At 37.2% G+C, this 23,763-nt stretch overlaps 1 protein-coding gene across 1 annotated transcript in view; it reads left to right on the forward strand.

Moving 5' to 3' along the window:
* Window positions 1–7,172: 7,172 nt before the first annotated feature.
* Window positions 7,173–23,763, forward strand: part of TYR (tyrosinase) — a 95,489-nt gene continuing 78,898 nt past the window's right edge. The window contains exons 1-2 of the mRNA XM_026015193.2: window positions 7,173–8,069; window positions 17,859–18,075. Of these exons, the coding sequence (XP_025870978.1) occupies window positions 7,251–8,069; window positions 17,859–18,075 (1,036 nt within the window). The 5' untranslated portion in view covers window positions 7,173–7,250. The remainder of the gene's footprint in view (window positions 8,070–17,858; window positions 18,076–23,763) is intronic.

The raw sequence follows: 23,763 nt of genomic DNA on the forward strand, positions 1-23,763 counted from the left end.
TTAAGCAATAGCTGAACTAGCTTTACATGTACAATTTTGCACAATCAGGAAATGGACACACAAAGATTAAAACCCTATGCTTTTAGCACAATTTATAGACAGTTCAACTGAAAAGAAAAGAGGAGTCATTTGGCATTGTGGTGAGCATGATTTACCTAACATCCAGTGGTTTTATGAGAACCAGTTTTGAAGGGAGATTTAGTCTATGATTAAGGCAATCTATCACAAAAGAGCACCTTCAAATGGAGCAGAGGATGACTACGACTCATCTCTACTCTAGAAGCTTATCAAGGATATGGTCAAGTACCCAAGGATGATCCTCACAATAGCTATGAGAATATGATACAAGCAAAGTATGAAGTTAAGATGAAAATAAAAGCAGGATTAATATAATGAAGGGCAATCAGCAGGTAATTTTTTTTTTGGCATAGAAGATAATAAAACACAATATCTGTGAGATTTGGAATTATACAGATAAATATAGCCTCTGAGATTCACTAGTAGTTTCACCTTAAGGGCTAACCATAATTTTCTTAAGTAGAAAAGGTTATAATATGTACCTTGCAGGCTTGTGATAAGGATTAAATTGGGTGGGTGAAAAAAAATTATATTTAATTTAGCCAACTGGACTGTTTAGATGATCCCACTTTTGCTGACAACATCTAAAACATCACAATCAGAAACACATCAAACATATGCTTTTTTTGTTCCTTAGGGGATGATCAGAATGTTGATCTTGGCCATATCAATATCATAGAGCTTCTTCACAGCCAGTTTGATCTGGTATTTGTTGGCCTTGACAGCCACAATGAACACAAGTGTGTTGTTGTCTTCTATTTTCTTCATGGCTTATTCTGTGGTCAGGTGGGATCTTGATGATGGAATAGTGGTCAAACTTGTGTCTCCTGGGGGTGCTCTTTCCAGGATATCTAGGCTGCCTTTGGAGATGCAGTGTCTTCGGTCATGGGAAGGTAGGTGACATGCAGATCTTTTTTCTCTTTTTTTTTTCTTGGTGGCTCTGGACACCTTTGGCACCACTTTCTTGACCTTCAGAGCCTTTTCTTTGGCTGTGGTGATGGCTTTGGGAGGGCCAGGGGCTTCTTTCTTTGCTTTTGGCACCATCATTGTGAAAAGTGAAGATTAAATCTTTAAAAAAATTATATATAGAAAGCCTAGCCCAGAGACACCTGGGTGGCTCAGTGGTTGAGTGTCTGCTTTTGTCTGCTTTTGTCAGGTTGTGATCCTGGAGTTCTGGGATCGAGTCCTGCATTGGGCTCCTTCAGGGAGCCTGCTTCTCCCTCTGCCTATGCCTCTGCCTCTCTCTTTATGTCTCTCATGAAGAAAGAAAGAAAGAAAGAAAGAAAGAAAGAAAGAAAGAAAGAAGAAAGAAGAAAAAAGAAAGAAAGAAAGAAAGAAAGAAAGAAGAAAGAAAGAAAGAAAGAAAGAAAGAAAGAAAGAAAGAAAGAAGAAAGCAAGCCTAGTCCAAAGTAGATATTCAGTAAATAATGTTGCATGAAAATGACCATTGAAAAATCCTAGGTAAATGCTAGTCCTTTCTTGTCTATCATGTAGGCCTCTATCAGGATGCTGATAAATGTGTCCCTAACTCTCCCTGTCAGTCTCTCTTTACAGTGGGCCTTCTCAACCTCTTCAGTGTATAATGAGTTTATTGCTGGGTTCTGCTCTCCTGACTTAGTGCCTGACACTGCATTCAAAATGAGGGTTAATCTCATTCGTATTTCTTCCCATACTTCTCAAAATCTGCCTTTCCTGTGCCCAGGATGGTACGATGTGATCTTAAAAGTTCATCCATTAGCTTAAAGTGTTAATGATTTATTAACACAGTATACTGGATACTGGTGCTCACTTTATTATTTATCTTATTCTGTATGTTTGAAATATTTTAGAATTTTAAAATACATTTCACAAAATAAGGACAGTAAAAGAAGAAATAGATCTATCCATTCATCAATCCACCCCTTCTCTCTTTGATAATGATATATGTAAAGTACCAGGTACTTGACCTAAAACCACATTTTTGCCTTCAAAGGATTCATGGTCTGAAAGGAACATGATATAAGTTGATAGACCATTACAAGGTATTCTGTGAGTGCAATGACAAAGGTGAATCAAGGTAACAATGAGAGAATAGAAGAAGTCTCCCCACCCATCCTTGGGAGAGTCCTATAGGAAGCAAAGGCTTGACATGTGAGCTGAATCTTTACAGTGTGACTAGATTATGCAAGTGAATCGAGAGAAGCATTCTTAGTAGGGGAAAGGGCATGTACTAAATTCAGAATCCTAAGGAAAGTAAGACATCTTGTTGCAATGGCAGAAGCTGAGTGTCTTAGAGAATAAGGTTTTAATTAGAGGAAAAAGGCAAATGAGGATACTGGTTAGAGAAGAAGGGGCCAATATATAATAATGATAATTATATCTAATTATATCTCATAAAATAGTTATTCCCTAGCTCTTAACACTGAACAGTCCCAGAAGTAATGAGAACCCTATAGTGATGAACACCATAAGCACCCAATTTGTGGTTTTTTAATAGTAACATTTATCATTTACTGAGTATTAATAAATGTCAGAACTTGGATTGAGTGTTTAATATGTATGTTAATATGTTATTTAAAACTCAAAAGCAACCTATGTGATGGGGCTGAACCCACTGAAGTCATGGGGTCTAAGACTATGATCTTGGGGCCTAAGACTAATAACTGGCAGAACTTGGATAAAAATTCAGTGACTCTAGAGCATCAAACACAGTTGAAGCCTGTTATTTATGCAACTTTGCTCCTCCCAAGTATCTACTATAGGTTCTTGGACATGGTGTATACTGAATATTTATTGAATAAATGAATGAGTCTAAAACTGTAGAGAGTTGACTGCTACATATTTTTCCCTTCAACCCTACACATAAATACATGTAAACATAATGATAATAATCATTAGGCAACATAATGTCTACTAATTAACTAAATATTGGAGCAAAGATGCATCAATTTTTTAATTGAAGTGTAGTTATAAAGATGAATCAGTTTTTACCTTCAAAGGAAGCACAATACATTAACCAAGAAGAATCAAATGCATAAAATTCTAGAAGTCATTATAATAGTGAAACAAATATATAGTTTATATTTATAGATTGTTAAGGCACTAAATCATTATTGTAAAAATTGATAAAGGACAAGAATCAAGCATTTACCCTACTTTCTTGTATAGGATGTATTTCAGAGTAACCAAATAACTGCTGAGGAAGAGTTAATCTTTACAAAAGAATTACAGTTAATAAGTGCAAATAGAATTACAAAATTCACTATTCTTATAATCTTTACCAAAATAATGGATATAGGAAACTATTAGTAATGAATGATAAAAGTATGAGGTAAAAGTTTGTCAGAGAACTATATAATAGACATAATAGTCTGACATCACCTCAAACTACTGTTCAATTTAAAAAACTAATAGAACAAAAAGCAGACATGTCCCTCTGATGTCTTTAAAAAAGTAGTACATGACAACATCTGTGAAGAAATTCTTAACAAAAACAATTACAAAATTGACCCTGAACCTAATCAAATCTCTACATTAAATTTCCTAATTATAAAAAATGCAAGAGATTAATTATTGAAAACCCATGAAGTGACAAAAAATACAGGATAAAGAAGCATGTTAGACAAAACTACAAAGACAAAATTTGTCATCTCTGAAAAGGTGTTTTACTGAGAGTTTTACTGAACAAAATCCAATTTCTTCCATAAGTAAGTTGCATTAAAAAAAAAAAAAATGAAAGGGCGCCTGGGTGGCTCAGTTGGTTAAGCGTGGGACTCTTCATCTCAGCTCAGGTTGTGATCTCAGGATCATGAGATTGAGCCTCACATCAGGCTCTGTACTCAGCACAGAATCTGCTTGTCCATCTCCATCTACAGTTTCCCCTGCTCTCTCATGCTCTCTCTCAAATAAATAAATAAAATCTTTTTTTAAAAAAAGATGAGAAACATAGATTTTTAAAAACAAGAAATATGTAAACCAAAAGCAATATATAGACCTTGTTTGGATATTCAAAAAATATGTTTAAGATAATTTAAGTGGATTGAGCATAGACTTAAAAACAGATGATATTAAGGAATTATTACTCTGTCTTTCTGTCCAAGATGTTATACTGGCATTGTTAACTATGTATACTTAGACATTACAGAAAAGATATGCTACATGACATTTATTTTAAAATGCTAAAGAATTTTTTTTCTTTTTATGTTGGTGGGACAGAAGAAACAATGCCTACAGAAAGATAATAGTGGTTAAGGCGTGACAATGCGTATATGCTAATTAATTATACATATATTTTTCTTTTTGAGTATATTTAACTATTCCCATAGTAAAATTTATTTTTTAAATAGTAGGTATTCAAATTGAGCTAATTATGTTACATACACTCAATAAATGGTAGCTACTGTTAAAACTGCGAGAAAAGAGGACTAAAAAACAAAGCTGGGGAAGAAAGTTCAAACTATCATGAAATAAATGAGCAAAGGTAAATGATTAGAGTAAGGGAAAAAAGCAAGGTTGACTGGTCAAAACCAATGAGTGGGTGAGTGATCAATACAAACACCCGAAACCAGAGGACAATTGCTTATGGCTAGACTATACCTTAAACTCTCAAATTCAACAGGTCTAAAATTCAGCCCATACTCAATTTCTACAAACATTTTATTCACAATCTTCCTTATTTTAATTAGTGGCACAAGCTAGAAACCTGGATGTCAACCCCAAATCTCTTTCCTCTTCACCTCTCCTCTTGAATTCATCACCTATATATCTCTCAAATCCATTCACTTCTGTCCCTCTCAGGGATCAGCACTCTAGTTCCAAGCCAAATTTCTTGCCTGAGTTACTGCAATAATCTCTAACAATTATTTGCAGGGTATTTACTGAGCTCTAATTCTAATAGAGTATTGCACTAGCTCAGGTGTTAACTCATACAATAATCTCCTAGAATAGGATAGGACACTTAAAAATTCTGTAAACAAGAGACACCTAGACAATGTATGTTTAGAGTTGAGGAAAGAATCAGTTCAAGTGTGGTTTGATATGTAAGAAGTTTGTATTGACAATAACAGTGTTATACATCTGGGCCAGAAAGGATGGTATTCTATATTTGGGAGTAGTAAAGAGGTCTGTCAAGTTAAAGAAATCATTTTGTGAAGGAAATTAAGAGGACAAAGTACATTTTTGCCATTTGTCTAAGCATGCTTGGAAGGCTATAAAAAACAAACCTGGGAGAAGAGACCCATGAAGGCTTTATAAGTTATTCACTGAGAAGCCTGATAGGGGGGCAAGTGTAAAGCAAAATTCTTAATTAAATTGAACATTAGTAGTTGAATTCTGTCTGCAAGTAGATGGAACAGAATTACAAAAGGCCACATGCAGTTATAAGTAATACAGAACCAAGACTCCCCAGGGGCAAGAAGGCTTGCGTTAATCTCTCCGTGGCTCTGAAAGGAGGAAGAAAAAAGATTAAGTCTCCTTGTGGAGATCATGTGACGATTTCCTGATCCCAGCCAGAGGCAGCATTTCCATGGAAACTTCTCTTCTCTTCCTCTTCACCCACACAGTGCTCCTTCCACCTAAAAAGGCTGCTTTTGAGTCCCAAGAGAGTGGTATGGAGGCATTTTAATGTTTTTCTAAATAAGAAAAGTCCAGCAGAAAGGAGAAGAAAGCAGAGGCTGACCCTGCAACATCACGTGGAAAGTGAGGGTCTTCCCCAGAACCCTGCAGCTCAGGGACTAGACACTGCTGCTTTCCTCAGAGCTTTCACTTATGCTGGATTGTTCTGTGTGTGTAGGGAACCACCCAACTTCGAGCCTGGGACAGGATGAAAAAGGAAATCTCACAAGGACAACTGTGGTTTGACTACTCTCACCCTCTAATTTTTCAGTTCATCTTAGTTTAAACCACTTTGTTTTTATGTCCCTTCGTGGACTGGTCCAGGGTTTAATTTCCACTGGTGTGGGGAGCCTACCTGAATCTTGTTTCCCAACTCTGTAATTTTCCCCTGCCTGAAGGATTATCTCCATTCTGTTTGTCTTTCTAATGTATGCTCCGCTTTAAGGTTTTATTCAAGGGGCATGCTTTTAGTAAAATTTGAATACTGTTATCCAAAACTATGCAGTTCTTTTCAGTACCCTCAGTTCACAAAGATATCCTCTCCATTAAAAATTTGATGTACTTAACATCTGTACTGCTTATTTGAGAACTAGTGTAAATGGTAGAATTCGATTTTTATACATTCATTTCCAGTAATCTAGCTCACGATACAGAGAGAAAGATTTCTGAATGTATATGACTAATGATTATTTGCTGAATAAATATATGAATACTATTCATTCACACCCTAAAATGAGAATTCTTTTATAAGACCCTATAGTAGACAAAATTTCAAAACAATTTCTGATTTCTAGAGCTGATGGGTGAAACAGGGTGGCAATAGTATTTCAATAAAAAGAATTTATTTTGGAATATTAGCTGGTAGAAGTCTCCACAGTAAAGCAGACCACCTCTCCCATCCTTAGGAATTGTCAAAAAATAAATGATTAGATTGCTAGCAAGTAGTCAACTGGATCAAGATAATCAGGGAGACAGAGCAGAAAGATTTTTTTCTTTAGATACTTTGTATGAAATAAATAAATAAGCTGCAATATAACCAGAGATAAGATCTAATCTCTAGGCTCTGAAAAACAACTCTTTCTGCATAGCTGAGTTCTGCAAATTCTGAGATCTACTTATGGGAGAAACAACTACCTTGCACCCATAATCTCTAACATTGCCTGAACTTTCTTAATAAGAGAAGCCCTATTCCTGATACCACCTCTCATTTTCCAATTCAAATCATCATTAATCTCCTAGTCAACTAACTGGGTTTACTTATATCAGGCATACTACTACTACTACTACTAATAATAATAATAACCATGTGAATTAAACTATTAATGGTGAATAGTCTTTCTCACTTTAACATAGGCCTGTCCCACTGGTGGGATACGTGCCAGCTCCGAAGAAAAGTTAGTCATGTGGTTTTCAGAAGATGAAAGCTTAAGATAAAGCCTGAGAGTGATGTTGGAGGTGGGACTGGTATTATATAGGTCTTAGCCAAAACATGTGATAGTCACTGTAGGGGTTCCTGGAAAGAGAAGTGCATAGCTCAATTAACTGGCTCAAGCAGATCTGTGAGGACTAGAGGAAGAAGAATGCTCCTGGCTGCTTTGTGCTGTCTGCTGTGGAGTTTCCGAACCTCCACTGGCCATTTCCCTCGAGCCTGTGCCTCCTCCAAGAGCCTGATGGAGAAGGAATGCTGCCCACCATGGAGTGGTGACGGGAGTCCCTGTGGCCAGCTTTCAGGCAGGGGTGCCTGTCAGGACATCGTACTATCCAATGCCCCATTCGGGCCTCAGTTCCCCTTCACGGGGGTGGATGACCGGGAATCTTGGCCTTCTGTCTTTTACAATCGGACCTGCCAGTGCTTTGGTAACTTCATGGGATTCAACTGTGGAAATTGCAAGTTTGGCTTTTGGGGACAAAACTGCACAGAGAAGCGACTTTTGGTGAGAAAAAACATCTTTGATTTGAGTGTCTCAGAGAAGAACAAATTTCTTGCCTACCTTACTTTAGCAAAGCATACTACCAGCCCAGACTATGTCATCCCCACAGGTACCTATGGCCAAATGAGTAATGGATCAACACCCATGTTTAATGACATCAACATTTATGATCTCTTTGTCTGGATGCATTATTATGTGTCAAGGGACACACTGCTTGGAGGGTCTGAAATCTGGAAAGACATTGATTTTGCTCATGAAGCCCCAGGTTTCCTGCCTTGGCACAGACTCTTCTTGTTGCTGTGGGAACAAGAAATCCAGAAGCTGACCGGGGATGAGAACTTCACTATTCCATATTGGGATTGGCGAGATGCTAAAAGCTGTGACATTTGCACAGATGAGTACATGGGAGGGCGCAACCCAGCAAACCCTAACTTACTCAGCCCAGCATCCTTCTTCTCCTCTTGGCAGGTAAGGCATCCTGGACATCCACTATCAGAGCATAAAAGAACCTTAGCAGTTGCTTCTTCAGGCAGGTCTTCATATGCCTCCTTCCCCATTTCTCCTGTCAAGAGTAGAAAAGACCCCTTATTAAAAGTTCTCAACGTACCTGTATTTTTTCTTTATAGCGTACTTCACAATTATAATTGTATAGACATTTGTGTGTTTGTTTGTCTAATATCCTCTGCCAGGTTCCTAAACTCTAATAAATAAAAAGTATTTGGTTCATTACTGTATCTCTCAGCAGCTAAGATGGTGTCTGGCAAGTGGTAAGGGCTCATTAAGTATTTGTTGAATGAATGGGTAAATAAATATTTAGGTGATTAAGTTAATAATGTAGGTCGGTGGGACATTTGGGTAGCTCAGTTGTTAAGCATCTGCCTTTGGCTCAGGTCATGATCCTGGGGTCCTGGGATCGAGTTGAGGCTCCCCACAGGGACCCTGCTTCTCCCTCTGCCTATGTCTCTGCCTCGCTCTCTGTCTCTCATGAATAAATAAATAAATTCTTTTAAAAAAAACTAGGTCAATGTTTCTGAAATTTTTTCTTTTTTTTTTTTTAAACATTTTATTTATTCATTCATAAGGGACACAGGGAGAGAGAGAGGCAGAGACACAGGCAGAGGGAGAAGCAGGCTCCATGCAGGGAGCCTGATGTGGGACTTGATCCCAGGTCTCTAGGAACAGGCCCTGGGCTGAAGGCGGTGCTAAACCGCTGAGCCACCCAGGCTGCCCTGAGATTTTCTTCACAATAAAATTCATACAGTGTATGAGTTACAAATCCCTGGTCCTAAGCCTTGGACCTAGTGATTAAAACTTCAGCAGAGGGTCCTTGGGAAGACATGTACTAATCATGTATGGTGATTATTATCACCAGGAAAGTTGGGGGAATATTATTTAAATTAAATCTTTTTAAAAAGTATATGAGGACCCTGGGGCCCAAATAGGTAAATAATAAAAATAGCTAATTTACGCTGAGCATTTAGCATGTTTGTGAAACCCTTTTGAAAGTGTTTCTGTATAGTAACTCTGTTAATACTTTTACTATCCCTTCCCTATGCTAAAGACTAAAACACTGAGGTATAAAAGTAACTTATACAAAATCACAGAGCTAAAAACTAGCAGTCAGGTCAGGCTTGGGTGCCTGACCACCTATACTATTCTTAAGAATATGACTGCTCTGATGTCTTTAGCCAAAGGATCTGGCTTACTCCATTTCATCTTTTTTCATTAGGCTGCAGAAGAAATTAGCTTTTTTCCTAAATATGTGCAAACTTTAGAGGTACAAGATAAGGAATTGCAATTTTGAAATTTATTTTCTATTTTTCCTATTCTGAATTTTCCACCCTGGATTAGGGGAAAATGTGACCCAAAAAATATGCTTTTAATTATTTATCATTTTTAAACCATAAGGAGGAAGAAATGCTTTTCTGTCTGGATTCCAAACATTTCTAAGGCAGCACTTTTTACTAGCAGTACTTTATGAAAATAAGCTCAATGTTTAAATGAGGTGGGAAGAATCTGGCATTTGCACCTTGCGCTCTGCATGTTTGAAGTGTGAATGGCTTCCTATCCTCCCTACTAAGTTCACACACCTTTCAAATGGACCCTACTGAAGCTCATTGAAAAATGGTCATGGTGTAATATCTTGGATCACTAATGCCAGCTATTTACCTAGAGGAATGAGTGTATTTATGCAGGAAAGGCTGGAAAAGATGAGCTTGAAAAAGAAATCTATTTCAATAAGCCTTCAGACCTCCTACCTTAATCTATACAGTGCAAAACTCTCATCTAGTTCTATCATCCTCTGTTATTGCTTAAAATATTGCTAAGCTAGGATAGGGATTTTCAGGCTATTATAATGCTTTCCTTAACTGTACAGCTTCCTTGACCCAGAAAGTATGGTGGCTTATCTAAATATCCAAAAATGTTATAACACCCACACAGAAGCTTAATAGAAAGATACTAATTGATATTTAATTACATGAGATATATGTTAGTTGGTGTTACTAGAATTATATGTGCATTTTTTCTTATAATGTTTTTTAAGATTTTATTCATTTATTCATGAAAGACAAACAGAGGCAGAGACAGGCAGAGGGAGAAGCAGGGTCCCTCCGGGGAGCCTGATGTGGGACTTGATCCCAGGCCCCCAGGATCACTCCCTGAGCTGAAGGCAGATGCTCAAACACTGAGCCACCCAGGTATCACTTTCTGGTTATTGTTGAGTGGAAAGTTTCTTGCCCTCTCCTTTTTTTTCTTTACAATTATGGCCAATTTTATCTCTAAATAAATCTTTTTGAGTCTAGTGGGTAGACACTGGTCTGAACTTATGACATTAGGTTCCATATTACTCAATGATTAAACTGCTGTGTAGTAACTGGTGTTAAAAAATCATATTCAGAAACAGCGTGAACAAAGACCGTTGAAGGAAAACAAGCAAATGATGGCTTAAATAAAAAGAAGGAAATGAAAGAGCATTTATGTCCATCTGCTATGAGTGGTGTCACTGTGTGAAGTGACAGTCGCTGTTTCCATTTCTGGTAACCGTCCTTTAAAAATGAAGATCAGTTGTTTATATGCATTTAATTTAGTGGTTCTCGGTATCTAAATCACTTAGGGAGCTTAAAGAAAATTTCATGGATCCACCCACCTAATTCCTGCTGGAAAATACTCTTCAGGTGGTCCACTGGGAAGTCAAGGAATCTGTGTTTTTAGACATTTTTTTTTTTTAAAGATTTATTTCTTGGGACACCAGGGTGACTCAGTGGTTGAGCGTCAGCCTTTGGCTAAGGTCGTGATCCCGAGATCCTGGGATTGAGTCCTGCATTGGGCTTCCTGCAGGGAACCTGCTTTTCTCTCTACCTATGTCTCTGCCTCTTTCTGTGTGTCTCTCATGAATAAATAAATAAAATTAAAAAAAAATTCTTTATTTTAGACAGAGAGAATGAGAGGGGAGAGAGTATGGGGAGGGGCAGAAGGAGATAGAGCAAGAGAATCCTTAAAGCAGTTTCCCCACTGAGCAGAAGCCCCACATGGAGCTTGATCCTACAACCCCGAGATCATGACCCTATTCAAAACCAAGAGTCCAACACCCAACCGACTGAGTGTCCCAGGTACCCTCAGTTATCTTAAAACCTTCTTTTGTGGGGCACTTGGGTAGTATGGTCAGTTAAGTGTCTGACTCTTGGTTTGACTCAGGGCATGAGATCCAGCCCATCTGCCTCCATGCTGAGCATGGAGATACTACTTGAGATACTCTCTTCCTCTCACCCTCCCGCTCATTCTCCCTCTCTCTGTCTCTTTAAAATAGATACATTTTTAAGAATAAATCAGTAAATAAATAAAACTTCTTGTGACTCTAATGTGCAGTCAGCATTGAGAATTATTAATTTACTAGAAATTGTTTTGGTATCTAGTTAACCCTACAAACTCAAGTTTTGTAATAAACACTCCACTAGTTTAAATGTTTTTGCCTCAATCATATGCTCAAATCAAGAAGTGACCTGCTCTGTGTGAGAATCAAATACCTTCCTGACTCAGGGAACTCATGGAGACCTTCAAAATTAGCTAGACTGCTAGTCCCTCTCATTTCAAGCCTCCATTTCTTCCTCACTTTCAGATATGTTTACAACACAAAAACAAAGATTTTAGAAATTCATGGTATTTATTAACTGCGAGCTAAGAGACACTCAATGGTGAGTGGTGTAGTGCCCTTATTTTATTTTTCTTAATTTATTTTTTAAAGATTTTTTTAAAATCTTTAAATTTTTTATTTACTTATGAGAGACACAGAGGGAGAGTCAGGGACATAGGCAGAGGGAGAAGCAGGCTCCCCATGGGGAGCCCGATGTGGGACCCGGGACCCCGGGATCACGACCTGAGCCAAAGGCAGATGCTCAGTCACTGAGCCACCCACGTGCCCCTGCCTTTATTTTATAAAAGAAGATAGAGAGATGCCCCCAAAAGGTTTGATTTATATAAGGTCACACAGCTGAGGACTAAAATTGGGTGCCTCTGACTCCAGTGTGGCTTTTCTGTTATTAATAAGGAGCCACTTAAGTTCAGAAGAGATCAATTAAGCCGCTCATTTATGGATATAATATTTGACCTGTAGTCATTTGGACTACCTTAAAATTCAGTCACACAGACTAACTGGGACAGATATCCTGATGCAGTCTTTTTCATTTATGTCATAATAAAAATATTCCATTAGACTTATACTGGTCCACATCCCCTACTCAGGTAGATTTGGTCCACACTCCTTTGAGCTATCATTACACTTTGTACAGTTTTATATAATAGCACCTAAAAACTGTTTAGTACATGTAATTGTTTTCAAACCTGGGCTTGTCTGTCAGCTGCTCCAAGGAAAAGACCATTTCTAATTTATTTTTGTATCAGCAGAGCCCGAACCATGATATATGCATAGAATGGGCTTTATAAATGTATACTGAATCGAGCAAAATTAAAAATCATGGAAATGTTAGCTCCAATAATAACATACACTAAAAATTAGACTCTGCATGCCTGCCTTTCTAGAACCTTAGATCGTACTTCTCTATACCACTGGATCCCCAAGGCCAAGGACACAACAATGCAAAATAAAGCAGTGACTCACTTAATGTGTAGAACACAACATTTTATGTAGTTCTCTCTGGGCTTCTGTATCTGTGTGTGTATGCATGCATGCAAAGCAAAACAAAAAAAAAAAGAATATACAACAGAGAAGATCAAGTACGTTACAACACATCTGAGTATAATTTAAGTGAAATAAATAATATTTACTGATAAGGTTTTCTATGAAATAAAGTAATATATAAATCATTGTTAGTATGTTTAGAAAACTATTTTTCTCATATGCAGAATTCATATCTTTTTTGTGTATTTTTTTCATTTATTTCTTTAATGCCAAGAGCTTTTAATGTAGAAGCATGTTTGTTGTCAATTAAAACAGTCCAATGCTTTTGGAGATGAGGGACCTTAATAACATTAAAGTACAAATACCTGTGCTCAAAAAAAAAAAAAACAAAAAAAACAAATACCTGTGCTCGATACAATTAGATCCAATGTTACGCAAGCAGCTGATTGACCAACCATAAAAAAGAAAGGTAGATCAGGGTAGCTGTTCTGATGTATCAAAATAAAGAGAAATAAATATCTCCCAGATGATAGACATGAGTGAAATGTGGCCAGCTAATTCACTCATCAGGTGAAAAGCATATCACATGGAAGCAAACAGTGGGAAGAAAAAAGAAAAAAGTCACATTTCAGCAGAGAGTCATGGGTTTTAGGTAACCATGGCAACAACTCCGTGAAATAACAGTTTCTCTTTTTTTTCTTTATGGAAAAGATTCTGCGGAATGTCATATGGTTAGTTTTTTTTTTTTTTTCCCCAGATAAATCTCTAATGCCCTAATAGAAACTTTGCTCCTGACAGCTTTTAATATCTGGTAGTTTGTTGCTATTTACTTAAGTTTAAGAAAACAGTATCTAGGCTCACCTCCATTAATACATCTGTTTCTTCTTTCTTTTTTTCATTTGACTTGGGACACTTGATTTTTCCCCTGCATCATATGTTATAAATCACCTGTATTAAAATAGAAAAAGAAGAACTTCCTCTTCTTCAGAGGACCTCTGCCACTTACCAGCTGATATAAAACACGTTATTTAGAGCCTTTGGCCTCTGGTTTCTCTCAACAGAAAAAAATGGGGTGCAATTATTATATATGCTTGTTTTCTTTGTTAATGAAAGCACTAAATGCAATGGAAAGCAGAATAATGTGGTGGAAGGGTATCAGTCGTTTGAGTTACAGAAACATAAGTTTCAGTGGACTTTTGTACTTACTTAGCTACATGATACTGGACAAGTTACTTAATTATTTTGGGAACTTTTTGCCTTAAAATTAGAATTATATATCCTAAAGCATTATTGCAAAAGGAGTCAATGGAATCTGTTAATATAAAATGATTGGTTTAGTATCTGACATATTATTTGAGTTCCATGTGTGAAAATTATTATTATATCTTTATATGATATATAAATGTTCATTAGTACAACAATGGATATTCAACCAGTGTTATAGAGTCAGAGTTAAAAGCAATTTGGTGACCTGTATTAAATAATAGTATAAGAGCTATCATTATTATTTTTTAAAGATTTATTTAAAGAGAGAGAGTGTGAGCAGGATGGAGGCAGGGAAGGAGAGAGAGAATCCCAAACAGACTCCCCAATGGGCATGGAGCTCAATTCCACTACACTGAGATCTCGACCTGAGCCAAAATCAAGAGTCAGACACTCAATCCACTGACTCACCCAGGTATCTCAAATAGCTGTCATTATTAAACACTCTATACCTGAAACTATATATAAGTGCTTTGCATATGTTAAATTATTTGATCCTTCATAAAAGTTGTTATAATCCCTATGTACAGATGAAAACCTTAATACTTCAGTAATTTGCCCAAGGTCATGTAGCTAATAATAGTCAATACCAGAAATCACATCTGACTGTAATCTCCATGATCCTAAGCATAGTGCTAACAATTTCTCCTCCCTGACTCCCCTTCTGTATCAAATATAAACATGATGACTTGGAACTAAGTTTTTCTTTTTTTTTTTTTTTTGGAACTAAGTTTTTCAAATGATTTCTGGAACCAGGTAGATTTCCTCCTTGTTACTAATATGTCCAGTCATCTGAACAGTTAGTCACTTGGCAGTTGGCATTTCAGCAAAAATAGTTCCATTCAAACCTCTCTAATTTAAATGAGTCTGCTGTAGGAGTTTTTGAGGCAATATAATCTTTTGAAAATATCCTGAGATGGTTTATTATTCCAACAGGCATGAAAATGATTTTTGTTTATGTACCTGCTGTGACATCTAGTTAATCATAATGATAAAGGAATCCAATATATTATATTCAATGCAAAAGCTAGGTTAGCTTTATTCAACCATTGCTAAGCCATTTATAGGCAGTAATAAATGTAGTGGATATATACATTTGGAATCTGGATTATATATTAACGTTCTAGCTCTGGCTCTCAGCACCATATGACCTTAGACGAGTTACCCAACAGATCTACTTCTCATGTATGTGAGGATAAAAGGATTGAGGAATGTCATGGAGTATGAAGAAATCTGGAAACTGACATTTGCTGGATGAAAAACTATGCTACTTCCTATTACTATTTTTTATTAATGTAATAGATTTGAATTATACATTACTATGTTATATATTATATTTTTATTATATCCTATTATATTTAATATGGTTTCATATTACAGTTGAGAAAATTGAGACTTAGCAAGTCTAAATGACATGCTCATTGACATACTGCTAGTAAGTAGCAGAGCCAGAACTGATGCCTGCACCTACCTGAATTTGGTGTCCAATTCTTTTCCAACACACATTGCTTCAATTCATAAGTGATATCTTAGTGACCCCAAATTAAAAGGTTCTCTAAGTGTCTCTCATTGAACACAGTAGCAGCCATTCCTGGGTTGCACAGTTCATTCAGTTCCATCTCATGATAATTTGATTTGCTTTTACATTTTTCTAGAGTGCAAACTCAATAGAGTAGGAGACTGATAAGATTGTCTTGATTTTTTTTTAACTGTGGTGCAAACAAGTGACCAGGAAAGCTTTTCACTTTTAAAATATTGTTCCATGTGCCTTGCCTGTTGTCCATAAAAATATTAATCATAATACCAGGTTTTAGATGCTACTAACCTTTTGTATTCTCCCCTACTCAGACTGTGTGTCTTCCTCATTAAAATAGGAATAAAATCATGGAAACCTACAAGGTGGTTCTGTGAAATCTTAAAAATGTTTACAGAGATGCCTTCCTCATGGTCTGAAATAGATTAGGGCTTCAATATATGTTTATTAACAATGATATATTTAAAAATATATCTTCTAGGGCAGAGGTTGGTACCAATACAACAGGATGAGTTAAAAAGGGTATTTAACACGTTTGTAGTTGAAGATTCATTGGTTCAACCACTGATTTGTTTATTCAGCCATTAATTATTTATTGAGCCTCTATTCTAGATCTGTGAACAACAACAACAACAATAATAATGAAAGTTGTCCTCATGGAGATCACATTTTCTAAGGGAGATCACATTTTCTGATATTGATTGTTTATGAAGGGAGTCTAAAGTAAATGAAGTCTGCATTTGGCAAAGAATAATCTTATCTACTCAGTGGGCTCAGGCCTCCTATGGAAGTATGTGCCTGTTATGAACAGTTAGTTATGGCAGGGTGGTTCTGCACTTTTTGTTGTTTTTTTTTTTAATTTTAATTTATTTATGATAGTCACACAGAGAGAGAGAGAGAGAGAGAGAGAGAGAGGCAGAGACACAGGCAGAGGGAGAAGCAGGCTCCATGCACCGGGAGCCCGACGTGGGATTCGATCCCGGGTCTCCAGGATCGCGCCCTGGGCCAAAGGCAGGCGCTAAACCGCTGCGCCACCCAGGGATCCCCCACTTTTTGTTTTTGAATCAGGATTGATATTTTACTCTTTGTTCATTGCTCTCACTGAATCTAAGGCATTGATGATTTTAAGATGAATTAATTTATATAGCAATGAGACAAATTAAAAATGTGCCTATTAAATTATGGTGTGATTTTTCATTTTATATTTATTGAAAGAAATCCGTTTGACTTATTTAGTGACAGTTTTTATCATAGTTTAGTCTTCTGCCTACATATAAATGAAACTATAAGCAAAACAATCCAGTGAAGAATTCCTAAAAATTCTTCATATTTAGAGTCAGATCCTTTTGAATTACTTTCAAAGTCAGAGTTGACAGTGTCTGTTTTTTCTAAAATACTGCCTTGGCCTTGAAGACGAGGTCAGATGTCAGATCCATGGCCAGGAGTGAATATGCCTAGGCATGAACAAAATCATGGAGTGGAGAAGCACAAGTCATGCTCAGAGAATGGTAGCCAATCTAACCTTAGCAGTCAGATCTCATAATTTCTGAACAAACTGAATGATTCCCAGACTCAAGCTATATTCTGGAAATACAATTGACAAGATTGGCTACTGATTTCAATGCAAAAGACATAAAAGAGTAAAATACAAATGAAAACTCACCAGTTTCTGGCTTAAAAAAAAAATGGTGATTTGTGGGTTTGAGCTGCAGGACGGTTGGTATGATAGGAAATATATGGAGATGAACAGATTTGGGGGTTTTAAACATGACATTTGGGATGCATGTGAGATAAGATTGAAATAGGAAGTCAGAGATGGATATACAGGTTTAGAGTTCGGAGAAGTAGTTTTGAACTAGAGATAGGAATTAGGGAGTTCTCACCACGTAGTTGGCATGCAAACCATGAAACTTGTGAGAGCCAAAAGAGAAGATACAGAGGGAAAAAACAAGAGATGACACAGACATAAACTTGGGATCAGGGCTAGCTTCATGGGCATACAGCCAGTGAAGTCATACTATGGATGTTTAACAGATGTTTGTCAGATTAATTTTCTCATCAAATAAACATTTGACACAATTATATGGAGTGGTTATTTGATCCTTTGAACCGTAAGGCCTAGGAAATTTAACTCATTTTCTTCAGTAGATGCCAGACAAGAATTTTGTTCTAGATTTTTATCTTTCACTGCTTATTCTGCAACCCTCAGATGGCTGCTTCCTTCAATTTCCTTTAAAATATGAACCTATTGGTGATTGCTTCGCCTTCCCCCCCTTGACGTGGAGGTGGCCACAACTCCTTTAACATAAAGGTTTTTGTGTAGATCGTCTGCACCCGACTGGAGGAGTACAACAGCCGTCAGGCTTTATGCGATGGAACTCCAGAGGGACCGTTACTGCGCAATCCTGGGAACCATGACAAAGCCAGGACCCCAAGACTCCCCTCCTCTGCTGATGTGGAATTCTGCCTGAGTCTGACCCAGTATGAATCGGATTCCATGGATAAAGCTGCCAATTTCAGCTTTAGAAATACACTGGAAGGTAACCCCCGCCCCCACCTTTACACTCATTTAAAATTTCCTCTGTTTTTCTGAACTCCTGTTTATAATCTCTTATTAAAAAATCCCAGATATGTTTAAGAATTCAAAATTTTCTGAGTAAGGACAAGTGGCCTATATGTCTCTGTGGCCAGTAATCCTCACAGAGTCTGAGCAGCACCCCATAATCCAACACATACAACTCTTCAGAAGAGTTCAGCAGAAGGTATGAAACCCACTGTCGCAATAAAGACAAATAAATGGCAGCCTAATGGTAAGGTCAGCTTTTTCCACTAATAGAATATTGGTGCCAAACAAAACATTTTCAGACTGTTTTGTATTTTGGAATTATAGATAAAAGACTGTGGATCTATCATACTTTTCAACTTTTAGTATTTTACCCAGTTTAAAATACTCTGAGCACTAGCCTCTTTCAGGTAAGTCCATTCTCTTACCTAGGCTAAGGTCAAATCTCTGTGTCAGGTTAAGTCGCCATCTCATTATCCCTCAAGATTTCTGTAAGTTGTCAGAGATTCCTTCTCAGAAGCTCTTCTAGGTCCTACTTTTCCTACAAAGTTCCAGTCCTTTTTAAAAAAAAAAAAAAGATTTTTTTTTTTTATTTATTCATGAGAGAGAGAGGGAGAGGCAGAGACATAAGCAGAGAGAGCAGAGAGCCTGATGTGGGACTTGATCCTGGGACCCCAGGATCACACCCTGAGCCAAAGACAGGGGCTCAACCACTAAGCCACCCAAGAATCCCCAAAGCTCCAGTCCTACTTGCTCTTTCCTTCAGTACTTGTGACTTCTTCTCTGCTCAATGCTGTCTTAGTCATTAAACCTGCTTTTCTCACTTCAATATGCATTATGGAAACACACTACAAACAAACCAACCAAGAACATTCACTAAAGTCACAAGTTTGATAGGAAGTTTGGGAAGACAGAGGACTAACTTGCTGCAATGCCAACAACTCAACATTTAATGCTAAACTGCCTCCTGCAAATCTCTCTGATACCCTACCGTGTAGACAAAGCTTTCTCTCATTTCTTTCTTCTTTTTTGTTTTGTTTTCTTGTCATTGTGGTTGTTGTTTTATCATCTAACTTCTGTTGCTTAACTATACAGAGTAATTTTACTGTCTCTTTCACATCCCTAGCCTTTGGGCTGCTCTCCTTGAGAAGCAATTTAAACAAGGATTATATTACCTATATTACCCTAAAGAGGAATTCTGCTTCTAGCCATTAAAATTAAATTTATGTTTGTCTTCTGAAAGTAACATTAATGATTAACATTTTCCAGCTAATCACTATGTCAGACACTATCTCACTTAATTCTTACAACCCTCCTCTGAGAAAGATAGCACCATTATTTTGAGTATAAAGAGAGAAAACGGGACTAGAGATATTTTATAGTTTGGCTATAATCATTCATTCAGCAAGTGACAGAACTAAACCTGTTCTGAGAATTGTCAAGTGCCAAAACCCAAGAGTCCTTTCCATTGTGTTCTGATGACCCAGAGTGAGTTGAATTTCCTGAGGGTAAACAATAAATATATCAAACTGGACCTTCAATAATATAATATAAGAAGACAATGCATGGTGCCAGGAGTCTCAGAGCCTGTATGCTGAGACAAAGGAGCACACACAAATTGGCAGTCAACATCTGGGAGGATTGAGTGTTCCATTGGACTCTGCAGAAGGTAACAGCAGAACTCCAAATTCTGACTTAATGAAACTGCAAAGTTGGGTCTCATCCTTAAGGAAACAGAAGTGTTTTATAGGTTTTTAAGGCAGATTTCCTAGCCATGAGAAAGCATGAATTTTGTTACGAAGGAACATGGGCTGGTCACAGAAATAAGGTAAGGGAGCCACACTTTTCTGGGCCTCAAGTTGAAAAAAGAAAGTGGCTTGAGCTGTGTCAACTCAGCCAGTGGTTTCCAAATGAGTTTCTAATGCACAGAGATGAGTGGAGTATATTAGAATTATCACAAATAATTAGCTGCTACTAATAAATTATGGTTGTGGATTATTACTTTCTTATTATTCTCATTCACACGTAGTCTAGTATGCTTTCTTGAGGATAAGAAAAAAAGCAGATCCTAGCACATTATCAGCACATGATAGGGTTCAATAAGTTCTTGATAATTAAATACATAAATAAAACCTAATGTACTTCAAATTATATCTAACCTACCACTTAGCTGATTTATCCCTGTTGTATGTTGCCAACATACTGGTGGGAAAATCTTAGCAAACATTGATCTGAGCTGTCAAATAGGACTTTCCCTGATCGGGGGCACATTTTTTTTTACTCTTTAAGCTTTTTTTAGAAATAATTTTAAGCCTACAGAAAAATTAAAACAATAAAACAATGCAAAAGACAAACATAAACTCAGATTCATTTACATTATATCCGGTTTGCTATCTCTCTCTTCCAAATTGAACCATATGAGGTTGAGTTGTATGGATTAGAACCCTTTAAGCCCTGATATGTTGGTGTATTTTTTCTTAAAGTATGCATATTCTCATGCATAACCAGAGACCAGTTATTAACTTCAGTAAATTCTATATTGATATAAAGCTTTATTTTATTTTTTTTTAATTTTTTTTAAGATTTTGTTTTTTATTTATTCATGAGAGACACAGAGCAAGAGAGAGAGGCAGAGACACAGGCAGAGGGAGAAGCAGGCCCCATGCAGGGAGCCCAATGTGGGACTAGATCCCAGGACTCCAGGATCACGCCCCGGGCTGCAGGCAGCGCTAAACTGCTGCGTCACTGGGGCTGCCCTAAAGCTTTATTTTAATGTAATATTTCTATTTTATTTTTTCAATAGACCTAATAATATATTTTATAGCATTTTTTCCCCTCCATGACAGGGTCAAGTCTAGGGGCAGATAACATTTAGTTGCCATGTCTCTAGCTTTCTTTCATCTGAAATATTTTTACAGACCCTCTTTTTTCTTCTTTATGGAGATTGACATTTTGGGGGATATACAGCCTCTCCCACCATTTTTAAATAGAAGTTTCTTTTTTTGAGTTTGTCTGATATTTCCTCAGTATTGGATCCAGGTAATGCCTTCTTAGCCAGAATTCTACATAGGTGACTTTGGGTCTTTCTCAGAGGGTATGCCGTTGGGAGGCACAGAACAACCATCTGTCTCACGTTGATGATGTTAATTTGATCATCTGCTCCAGGTATGGTCCAATTTCCTCACTCCGTAATTACTTATTTTCTCTCTTTCAAAATAATAAATTGACTACATGGAAACTTTTAAAAATACTATGCGAATATCCTACTTTATCCTGCTGTGGCCATTCATTGGTGGTCAAAAATCATGAATTTCCAACGTCAGCACTCCCTTTACATTTATTTGCCAACACACAGGATTCTACTATTAGAAGAACCTTTCTTTCTTTCTTTCTTTCTTTCTTTCTTTCTTTCTTTCTTTCTTTCTCTTTCTTTCTTTCTTCTTTCCTTCCTTCCTTCCTTCCTTCCTTCCTTCCTTCCTTCTTTCCTTCCTTCCTTCCTTCCTTCCTTCCTTCCTTCCTTCTTTCCTTCTTCTTTCTTTCCTATTTATAGTATCAATTAAAGACTTTCAGTTCTTTCAATGTATATAATTCTTTAAGGTGTGTGATTACCTTAGTGCTTAGATAGTCTCAGATTTCATCGATGGGCACCCCTTCAAGCTGGCTCGCATATCTCTGTTTCACATCCCCAGTATTAATATTATTATTTTGGCATTTACTCTCTTTCTGGTGTAACAAAATATTCTATAGTCACCTTGTACCTGCAGTGGTTCAGACCTAGAATCAGTCATATTTCTCCAGAAACAATGACTCCTTTCTGTGGCAAAGGATAGTAGAAGCAAAGATCTGGGAGCAAGTCTTGCCCACTGGACACATTTCCAAACCAGAATAGGTTGGGATGTGGGATGTGTTGGCCTACAAGGAGTGTTCAAAAGAGTATAGCTGTAGGGAGTGCGGGATGGGAGAAGCAGAAGCAAAGGCAACTACTGCATTCTGCTCCCTCAATAAACACAGATGGAACTGGAGGGTATTATGCTGAGTGAAATAAGTCAATCGGAGAAGGACAAGCAGTGTATGTTCTCATTCATTTGGGGAATATAAATAATAGTGAAAGGGAATATAAAGGAAGGGAGAAGAAATGTTGGGAAATATCAGGAAGGGAGACAGAACATAAAGACTCCTAACTCGGGGAAACGAACTAGGGGTGGTGGAAGGGGGGAGGAGGGCGGGTGTTGGAGGGGAATGGGTGACGGGCACTGAGGTGGACACTTGACGGGATGAGCACTGGGTGTTTTTCTGTATGTTGGTAAATTGAACACCAATAAAAATTAATTAAAAAAATAAAAAAATAAAAAAATAAACACAGGTGGAATGGAATGGTCAGTTTTAATTGAATCTCACAGTTATTTCTGCCCTTTGATTCTTCCTAGCCTTGTGAGAGATATGTAATATATGTCCCATTGAACAAATTCTCACAGCCAATCTTGGGATGGACGAGCTGCTGTGTTTTTGTCTGCTGAAGTTATTTATGTAACCTTAGCTTTCCTCTTAGATTCAAATGCTGAAATAAATATTGAAAATGTGCCACTTGTGAATTGTATAAAACAGACTTATGTTCTTAGATAAAGAAAAGAAAAATAGGTATGCAATATAAAATGTAGTTCTGGTTTGGCTAAATAGTTGGTCCTCATGCAGTGTGGACTATTGGATTCAAAGAAGAATCTTCTCAGGTCCAAATCTCTGACTGTCCACAGTGTCTTGTACTTCACTGTTTATGATAGTGTTAATACAAAATTAGCAGTGGCATGTGCATTGGGGGCTAAGGGAGGACTGCCAGTTTAGTGAAGTGATTGAAAGCAATCAAACTGACTAGAAGTTGATCCAAATTCCACCACTTCCTAGATATATCACATTGAATAAGTTAGTGCATTTCTGGGCCTTAGTTTCATAATCTTTAAAGTATGGATAAAAATAATAACTTATGGTGATTGTGTAAAGATTAAAGGGTATAATACACATAAGGAACTTACTTACAACAATTCTTCAATAAATGGTGGCTATAATTATGTTAAACTGGGATTAGTTGTTGACCACTAAATTACCACTCATAAATTTTTCTGACAATTAGCTTAGAAACAAGTGTAGACTGACTCCTGCCAAAATAGGCCATAATGGGCTAGGTATAGTTGAAAAATAGAGAGGGGGGAAGGATGGAAAAAAATTATTAAGATAGACTCAGAGATAGATAGCATTTCTGAACATAACTAGCTTTTTAGAGGGAGTTCCCAAAAACAAGGAGGCAAGAGAAAAGGCAGCTCCTGTTACCCCAAAAGGGAAAAAAGTGCAAGAACAAGGAACAATTCTAATTTAAAGTTGTGTTCATGACCCCAAGCATGGTGCAAATTAGGATCATGGACCTTACAGCTGACAGACACTATTCCATGTGTTCACTGCAGTCTCTTGGACTGTGCTAAGATGCCACGTGACAATATCTCTGTGGCCATTCAAAGACAGGGACTAACCTACCTCACAAGGGAAAACAAAAAGCTCCAAGTTGAGAAAAAAAAAAAAAGCTTAGTTTTATTCAATTTAAAGAGTCCTCTATGATTCTGGTACTACAGGAAATTATGGATGTCCAAAGATGTGTAAAGATGAGAGTTACAGTTTC

Source organism: Vulpes vulpes, chromosome 11 (assembly GCF_048418805.1).
Source record: "Vulpes vulpes isolate BD-2025 chromosome 11, VulVul3, whole genome shotgun sequence".
NCBI lineage: Eukaryota > Metazoa > Chordata > Mammalia > Carnivora > Canidae > Vulpes > Vulpes vulpes.